The sequence below is a fragment of the Bos mutus genome, chromosome 5, assembly GCF_027580195.1.
Source record: "Bos mutus isolate GX-2022 chromosome 5, NWIPB_WYAK_1.1, whole genome shotgun sequence".
NCBI classification, from domain to species: domain Eukaryota; kingdom Metazoa; phylum Chordata; class Mammalia; order Artiodactyla; family Bovidae; genus Bos; species Bos mutus.
In genome coordinates, this window is record NC_091621.1 from 116,184,367 (window position 1) to 116,193,894 (window position 9,528).

At 43.9% G+C, this 9,528-nt stretch overlaps 1 protein-coding gene across 1 annotated transcript; it reads right to left on the reverse strand.

Moving 5' to 3' along the window:
* Positions 1-783: 783 nt before the first annotated feature.
* Positions 784-3,802, reverse strand: LOC102274386 (serine/arginine repetitive matrix protein 1). Its single transcript, XM_070371785.1, has one exon. It carries the CDS (start codon positions 3,772-3,774, stop codon positions 1,030-1,032), a length of 2,745 nt encoding a protein of 914 aa, XP_070227886.1. The 5' UTR covers positions 3,775-3,802; the 3' UTR covers positions 784-1,029.
* Positions 3,803-9,528: the final 5,726 nt, after the last annotated feature.

Consider the following 9,528-nt stretch of genomic DNA (forward strand, 5'->3'; position numbering starts at 1 on the left):
CACATGCTGCAACTGAAAAAAGAATCCGAATACCACAATGATGGCTCAGAGATCCCAAGTACAGAACACCCAGTGCAGCCAAATTCATAAATTAATTACTTTTTATTTTTATTTTTTTTTAAATTTAGAAATTTATTCTGTTTAATCCACAAGCTTTATATAGCTTTAGTTAAAAAAAAAAAAACAGAAACAAAAACAAAACAATAACAGTGAAAACAAGACACTATTTCAAAGTCTGGGCCCTTCCAGCTTTCCAAATACAAGAGCTCTGAAAGTTGTATATACTGACTGGAACAAGACAAAATTATGAATGGAGCCATGACATTTCATAAAACAAAATTTTTAACGTAACTGAAGGATCCTTCCTGGGGCTAATTAATTGCCTTTACAAAAAAGAAAGAAAGAATGAAATTCCAGTGTTCCAAATCAACTTGTTACACATCTATATAAACCCACAGTGTCCTGGCAAACAACATGCTTTCATTTTCTGTCTCATCTTAGAGCTCGAATCCTGATTCATTTCAGCAGAGACTCCACAGGCAACAGGAAAGATTGTGGCATTAAAATATTCATTTATACTTTTGTGGTAGTTCAACAGTGGTCTTATTTCTGGGCAAGCTTGCAAACCATCAAGGTTGAAAGCATCATAACTTAAATGGGTGCTAAGACTCAAATGAGAAAAAGGAAAGAAAAAGAAAAAAAAACCTCTGGGAATAGCCAGGGGTATTTAAAGGAACCATAAGAATGCCAACAGTATTTAAACCCCCTTTTTTAAAAAGGGGATTTTTCTTTTTTGGCTTAAAATACTTCACTCTAAACGAAGTTATGTCAGCTGTCAATGAAAGAATGTCACTAACACACTGGGGACACCTTTGCAATGTAAATCCATGCCCTTGTTTACATGGTGAACTTCAACCTAGCAATTATTACAACAAATGTTATAGTCTAAAGCTCAAACACATTTTAGCAATTTTGAAATTGAATTGCGTACAAACCAAATAAAATTTACATCGTAACAAACATTTCCACCTAGGACTGTGGGGACACTTGAGCCTTCCGCATTGATCTCAGGGCCTTTTCACGCAGGTGCTTTTCTAAGTCATCAAGGTTATCTTCAGCCTCACTTTCAGTCTCCTTCTTAGGCTCTGGCTCTGCCTCCGGTTCTTCCTGTGCTGATGTGGTTGTGGGAGCAGCTACAGCTGCAGGGGTCACAGCGGCTGCAGCAGCGGCAGCTACAGCCTTCTCCTTCTTGTGTTTTTTGTGCTTCTTGTGCTTCTTATCCTTTTTGTGTTTCTTGTCCTTCTTTTTCTTCTTTTTCTTTCCACCTCCTTCTGGGTCTGAATTCCTTGCCGGTGATGGGCTTGGTGTTGGGCTTTTAGCCTTTTTAACCGGTACCGCTGGTGACCAGTTGGTGGAGGGTGACTGAGACTGGACAGGTGACGGAGGTGCTGGGGGCTTTTTCGCTGCTGGCTCAGGAGATCCCGAGACAGATCGGGAAGATGAGACCCTCCTTACCGACTGAGGGCTTGGTGAGGCAGCTTTTTTTATCTTTTTGGGTTCCGGAGTCCTGGAGACTCTCCTAATGGGCCTAGAACTTGGAGATGGGGACTGCCTTCTTTGGGGTGACGATGATGCTCCTCTTCGAGCAGGTGGAGGACTTGAGGTCTGAGGAGCGCGAGGCCGTGGTGAGGGCGAATGCCGTTTGTTTGGCTGTGGTGACCGGGCCTCCCGGGCAGATCGGCTCGGGGAAGACCCTTTCCTATGCTTTGATGACAATGAAGGCGAACGTCTCTTGGTGACTGGGGAGCTTCTTTGTTTGGGAGGTGGTGAATGGGAGACCCGACGCTTTGGTGGTGGAGATGGTGATGCCCTTCGTTTAGGAGGGGGAGGGGGCGAAGCCGTTCTTCTCTTTGGAGGTGGAGAAGGAGAGTATCTCCTCTGTATTGGAGGAGAGTATCTTCTTGGGGAAGGTGAGCGACGACGTGGAGGAGGAGACGGAGTCCTTCGTCGTGGTGGTGGTGTGGGAGACCTGCGTCGACGAGGTGGAGGAGCAGGAGAAGGAGAACGTCGCCTTCTGGCGGGAGGTGGGGAGGGACTTCTCCTCCGTCTACCACTTTTAGTCATTGGCGATTGCCATCGCTTTCCCATCTGCATCCGAGGGGAAGCCTCTTTCTGGCGCTTTCGAGGTGATGGAGAGGCACTCCGGGAAGGGGAATGTCTCCGTCGCCTGCCTACCTCACCATTCTTCACATGGGACCTTTTGGGTCGTTCATCTTCTGAGGAAGAGGAGGAGCCAGAATCAGATGAAGACTGCTGGTTCTGTCGTCTATACTGGCGTCTCTGCTGCACAGAATCTGCTGCAGCCATTTTGCCACCTTTATCTTCCGATTCAGACAACTCTACTTTCCGAGGCTTCGGTGCTGGTGAAGGGGATTCTCTTTTCTCAGTACCTTTATGTTTTGTCACTTTACCTGAAGTTCTCCCTGGAGAGACAGAAACACGACTTTTCCTTGTACGGTTTGACTGCTGGGGTGTTGGGGAATGACGAGTTTTTGGCGGCGGAGTAGCTGGAGGTGATGGCCTATGCCTTCGCCTCGGAGGACTTGCTGAAGGAGATAACCTACGAGTTTTTCGAGGAGGGCTGGATGTCCTCTTCGGAGGCTTCTTTGGCGGTGACCGGGAACGAGATGAAGATGATGATGAACTACTCCCAGACAAGGATGCCGATGAACGCCTTCTTCGTCTCACTGGAGATCTACTCCTCCTGTGCCTTGGTGGAGGAGGCATTCGTCTCGGCGGGGTTCTTCTTCGAGGAGATGGCCGTCTTCTTGGGCTTGGCCGCCTTCTAGGTGAGTATGATCTTGATCGAGATCTATGGCGCCTTCTTGGTCTAGTATGAGAAGGAGAGCGAGAACGTGTCCGGGATCTTGACTTGGAACGTGACCGAGATCTTGGTCGGGCCTTTTCCTTTTCCTTTTTGGAGTTTTTCTCTGGAGAAGGTTCTTTAGGCTCTAGTACTGGTTCAGTCTTGGGAACTTTCAGGATGTCACTCGTAGAAGTGGCCTCTTGTACTGAAGGTTCTTTTACTTTCACTGATGGCTCGGGGAGCTCTGGAGTTTTTTCCTTCTTCTCTGGAGCAGGGGAAGGACTCCGGCTTTTGGTTCTGTGACGGGGAGATCGAGAATGACTGCGCTTTCTCTCTCTCCTGACAGGGGAAGATCGTCTTCTAGGGGAAGGAGATCTGGATTTGCGTCTTCTTGGGCTTCGAGACCGCTCCCTTTTTTCTCTGCTGCTTTCTTTTTCTTCTTTATCCCTCTTATCCTTGTCTTCATCTTGCTTTTTCATAGATGCCAACTTTTCTTGTTCAATCTGTCTCTGTTTTATTTCTTCCTTCTTCAGTTCTAGGAAAGCAGAAGGGATCCCAGCGATGTTTTCTTGTGCACTTAAGAGTAGGGGCCACAGTTCTCCCATAAATTCTCTAGCATTTTTTCCATTCAAAAACCCGGTCAGGTTGATTTGCATCATTTTCGAATCTGGATTCTTCACTTCCAGCTGGTTGAATATAAACTCAATCACAACATCATCTTCAAACCCAAGGATTTCCGTTACTCGTTTTGTTATCCAAGGCTTTATAACCTCCAAATTTACTTTGCTCATGTCCACCTTTTTTTCTAGGCATTCTGCGAATTTCAGCTGCTTCAGTAGCTTCTTCTGTTTGTTGCTGAACCGATTATCCTGTTCTGCACTTGTTCCGCGGAAGAATCCCGCGTCCATCTTGCTGCCTCGCTCGGAGATCGCTCCCTATCCCCAATTAATTACTTTTTAAATGACACTTTACCACTGTGGGGCCCAGGCTTCTCAAGGAGAGAGCAGGAGGGTGGAATGTGTAAGGCAGCCCAGGAGGTTGCAAAAGTCCTTTCCACCTGGCTCCTGCATATAGCCAGTATGGAGGTTCCTTAAAAACCTAAAAATAGAGATACCATATGATCCAGCAATCCCACTCCTAAGCATGTATCCAGTAAAGACAAAAACTAATTTGAAAACATACATGCACCCCAAGGTTCATAGCAGCACTGTTTACAATAAGCAAGACACAGAAACAACTCAAGTGCCCATCAACAGACAACTGGTTTAATAAGATGTGGTACGTGTGTGTGTTGTGTGTGTATACATATAAATATATATGTGAATATTACTCAGCCATAAAAAAGAATGAAATACTGCCATTTGCAGTAACTTGGGTGGACATAGAGGATATCAGTTCAGTTCAGTTCAGTCGCTCAGTCGTGTCCGACTCTTTGCGACCCCATGAATCGCAGCACGCCAGGCCTCCCTGTCCATCGCCAACTCCCGGAGTTCACTCAGACTCACTTCCATCGAGTCAGTGATGCCATCCAGCCATCTCATCCTCTGTCGTCCCCTTCTCCTCCTGCCCCCAATCCCTCCCAGCATCAGAGTCTTTTCCAATGAGTCAATTCTTCGCATGAGGTGGCCAAAGTACTAGAGTTTCAGCTTCAGCATCATTCCCTCCAAAGAAATCCCAGGGCTGATCTCCTTCAGAATGGACTGGTTTGATCTCCTTGCAGTCCAACGGACTCTCAAGAGTCTTCTCCAACACCACAGTTCAAAAGCATCAATTCTTTGGCGCTCAGCCTTCTTCACAGTCCAACTCTCACATGCATACATGACCACAGGAAAAACCATAGCCTTGACTAGACGGACCTTTGTTGGCAAAGTAATGTCTCTGCTTTTGAATATGCTGTCTAGGTTGGACATAACTTTCCTTCCAAGGAGTAAGCGTTTTAATTTCATGGCTGCAGTTACCATCTGCAGTGATTTTGGAGCCCAGAAAAATAAAGTCTGACACTGTTTCCACTGTTTCCCCATCTATTTCCCATGAAGTGATAGGACCTGATGCCATGATCTTCGTTTTCTGAATGTTGAGCTTTAAGCCAACTTTTTCACTCTCCTCTTTCACTTTCATCAAGAGGCTTTTTAGTTCCTCTTCACTTTCTGCCATAAGGGTGGTGTCATCTGCATATGTGAGGTTATTGGTATTTCTCCCAGCAATCTTGATTCCAGCTTGTGCTTCTTCCAGTCCAGCGTTTCTCATGATGTACTCTGCATATAAGTTAAACAAGCAGGGTGACGGTATACAGCCTTGACGTACTCCTTTTCCTATTTGGAGCCAGTCTGTTTTTCCATGTCCAGTTCTAACTGTTGCTTCCTGACCTGCATACAGATTTCTCAAGAGGCAGGTCAGATGGTCTGGTATTCCCATCTCTTTCAGATTTTCCACAGTTTATTGTGATCCACACAGTCAAAGGCCTTGGCATAGTCAATAAAGCAGAAGTAGATGTTTTCCTGGAACTCTCTTACTTTTTCCATGATCCAGCGGGTGTTGGCAATTTGATCTCTGGTTCCTCTGACTTTTCTAAAACCAGCTTGAACATCAGGAAGTTCACGGTTCACGTACTGCTGAAGCCTGGCTTGGAGAATTTTGAGTATTACTTTACTAGCATGTGAGATGAGTGCAATTGTGCGGTAGTTTGAGCATTCTTTGGCATTGCCTTTCTTAGGGATTGGAATGAAAACTGCCCTTTTCCAGTCCTGTGGCCACTGAGTTCCCCAAATTTGCTGGCGTATTGAGTGCAGCACTTTCACAGCATCATCTTTTAGGATTTGAAATAGCTCAACTGGAATTCCATCACCTCCACTAGCTTTGTTCGTAGTGATGCTTTCTAAGGCCCACTTGACTTCACATTCCAGGATGTCTGGCTCTAGGTCAGTGATCACATCATCGTGATTATCTTGGTCGTGAAGATCTTTTTTGTACAGTTCTTCTGTGTATTCTTGCCATCTCTTCTTAATATCTTCTGCTTCTGTTAAGTCCATACCATTTCTGTCCTTTATTGAGCCCACCTTTGCATGAAATGTTCCTTGGTATCTCTAATTTTCTTGAAGAGATCTCTAGTCTTTCCCATTCTGTTGTTTCCCTCTATTTCTTTGCATTGATCGCTAAGGAAGGCTTTCTTATCTCTTCTTGCTATTCTTTGGAACTCTGCATTCAGATGCTTATATTTTTCCTTTTCTCCTTTGCTTTTTGCTTCTCTTCTTTTCACAGCTATTTGTAAGGCCTCCCCAGACAGCCATTTTGCCTTTTTGCATTTCTTTTCCATGGGGATGGTCTTGATCCCTGTCTCCTGTACAATGTCATGAACGTCATTCCATAGCTCATCAGGCACTCTATCTATCAGATCTAGGCCCTTAAATCTATTTCTCACTTCCACTGTATAATCATAAGGAATTTGATTTAGGTCATACCTGAATGGTCTAGTGGTTTTCCCTACTTTCTTCAATTTAAGTCTGAATTTGGTAATAAGGTGAGGATATCATACTAAGTGAAATAAGACAGAGGAAAGCAAATAATATCAGTTCAGTCCAGTTCAATCGCTCGGTCATGTCTGATTCTTTGCAACCCCATGGATTGCAGCACTCCAGGCCTCCCTGTCCATCACCAACTCCTGGAGTTTACTCAAACTCATGTCCATTGGATCGGTGATGCCATCCAGCCATCTCATCCTCTGTCATTCCCTTCTCCTCCCGCCTTCAATCTTTCCCAGCATCAGGGTCTTTTCAAATGAGTCAGCTCTTCACATCAGGTGGCCAAAGTATTGGAATTTCAGCTTCAGCATCAGTGCTTCCAATGAATATTCAGGACTGATTTCTTTTAAGATGGACTGGTTGGATCTCCTTGCAGTCCAAGGGACTCTCAAGAGTCTTCTCCAACACCACAGTTCAAAAGCATCAATTCTTTGTTGCTCAGCTTTCCTTATAGTCCAACTTTGACATCCATACATGACTACTGGAAAAACCATAGCTTTAACTAGATGGACCTTTGTTGGCAAAGTAATGTCCCTGCTTTTCAATATGCTGTCTAGGTTGGTCATAACTTTTCTTCCACGGAGCAAGCATCTTTTCATTTCATGGCTGCAATCACCATCTGCAGTGGTTTTGGAGACCAAAAAAATGAAGTATGTCACTGTTTCCACTGTCTCCACATCTATTTGCCATGAAGTGATACTTTGGCCACCTGATGCGAAGAGCTGACTCATTTGAAAAGACCCTGATGCTGGGAAAGATTGAGAGCAGGAGGAGAAGGGGATGACAGAGGATGAGATGGTTGGATGGCATCACCAACTTGATGGACATGGGTTTGGGTGAACTCTGGAAGTTGGTGATGGACAGGGAGGCCTGGTGTGCTGTGGTTCATGGTGTCACAAAGAGTCGGACACGACTGAGTGACTGAACTGAACTGAACTGATGGAACCGGATGCCATGATCTTAGTTTTCTGAATGTTGATTTAGGCCAACTTTTTCACTCTCCTCTTTCACTTTCATCAAGAGGCTTTTTAGTTCTTCTTCACTTTCTGCCATAAGGGTGGTGTCATCTGCATATCTGAGGTTACTGATATTTCTCTCGGCAATCTTGATTCCAGCTTGTGCTTCATCCAGCCCAGCGTTTCTCATGATGTACTCTGCATATAAGTTAAATAAGAACTGTGACAATATACAGCCTTGATGTACTCCTTTCCTAATTTGGAACCAGTCTGTTTTTCCTTGTCCAGTTCTAACTGTTGCTTCCTGACCTGCATACAGGTTTCTCAAGAGGCAGGTCAAGTGGTCTGGTATTCCTATTTCTTTAAGAATTTTTCACGGTTTATTGTGATCCACACAGTCAAAGGCTTTAGCATAGTCAATAAAACAGAAGTAGATATTTTTCTGGAACTCTCTGCTTTTTCGATGATCCAACAGATGTTGGCAATTTGATCTCTGGTTCCTTTGCCTTTTCTAAATCCAGCTTGAACATCTGGAAGTTCATAGTTCATGTACTGTTGAAGCCTGGCTTGGAGAATTTTGAGCATTACTTTACTAGCATATGAGATGAGTGCAACTGTGCGGTAGTCTGAACATTCTTTGGCATTGCCTTTCTTAGGGATTGGAATGAAAACTGCCCTTTTCCAGTCCTGTGGCCACTGCTGAGTTCCCCAAATTTGCTGGCATATTGAGTGCAGCACTTTCACAGCATCATCTTTTAGGATTTGAAATAGCTCAACTGGAATTCCATCACCTCCACTAGCTTTGTTCGTAGTGATGCTTTCTAAGGCCCACTTGACTTCACACTCCAGGATGTCTGGCTCTAGGTGAGTGATCACACCATTGTGATTATCTGGGTTGAAAAGACTTTTTTTGTATAGTTCTTCTGTGTATTTTTACCACCTCTTCTTAATATCTTCAGCTTCTTTTAGGTCCATACCATTTCTGTCCTTTATCGAGCTTGTCTTTGCATGAAATGTTCCCTTGGTATCTCTAATTTTCTTGAAGAGATCTCTAGTCTTTCCCATTCTGTTGTTTTCCTCTATTTCTTTGCATTGATCACTGAAGAAGGCTTTCTTATCTTTCCATGCTATTCTTTGGAACTCTGCATTCAAATGGGTATATCTTTCCTTTTCTCCTTTGCCTTTCACTTCTTTTCACAGCTATTTGTAAGGCCTCCTCAGACAACCATTTTGCCTTTCTTTTTCTTGGGGATGGTCTTGATCCCTGTCTCCTGTACAATGTCACGAACCTCTGTCCATAGTTCTTTAGGCAGTCTGTCTATCAGATCTAATCCCTTGAATCTATTTCTCACTTCCACTGTATAATCATAAGGGATTTGATTTAGGTCATACCTGAATGGTCTTGTGGTTTTCGTACTTTGTTCAATTTAAGTCTGAACTTGGCAATAAGGAGTTCATGATCTGAGCCACAGTCAGCTCCCAGTCTTGTTTTTGCTGACTATATAGAGCTTCTCCATCTTTGGCTGCAAAGAATATAATCAATCTGATTTCAGTGTTGACCATCTGGTGATGCCCATATGTAGAATCTTCTCTTGTGTTGTTGAAAGAGGGTGTTTGCTATGACCAGTGCGCTCTCTTGGCAAAACTCTATTAGCCTTTGCCCTGCTTCATTCTGTACTCTAAGGCCAGATTTGTCTGTCACTCCAGGTATTTCTTGACTTCCTACTTTTGCAAATAATATATAATATCACAAATGTGTAATCTAAAAAATAATACAAATGATTCTATATACAAAATAGGAGTAAACTCATAGGCATAGAAAACAAACTTATGGTTACCAAGAGGGAGAGAGAGCAGGGAGTGATAAGTTAGGGGTATGGGATTAACAGATACATACTACTACATATAAAATAAACAGCAAGGGCCTACTATATAACACAGGGAATTATAATTAAATCTTATAGTAACCTATAATGGGAAAGAAGCTGAGAAAATAACTTTGCTGTACACCTGAAACCGGGCTTCCCTGGTGGCTCAGCAGTAAAGAATCTGCCTGCCAATGCAGGAGGCTTAGGTTCAATCCCTGGGTTTGGATGATCTCCTGGAGAAGAATATGGCAACCCACTCCAGTGTTCCTACCTGGGAAATCCTACTGACAGAGGAAGCTGGCAGGCTACAGTCTGTGGAG

Excerpts from the sequence above, each read along its gene's own strand:
- LOC102274386 (XM_070371785.1), bottom strand. The coding sequence starts at position 3,774 with ATGGACGCGGGATTCTTCCGCGGAACAAGTGCAGAACAGGATAATCGG.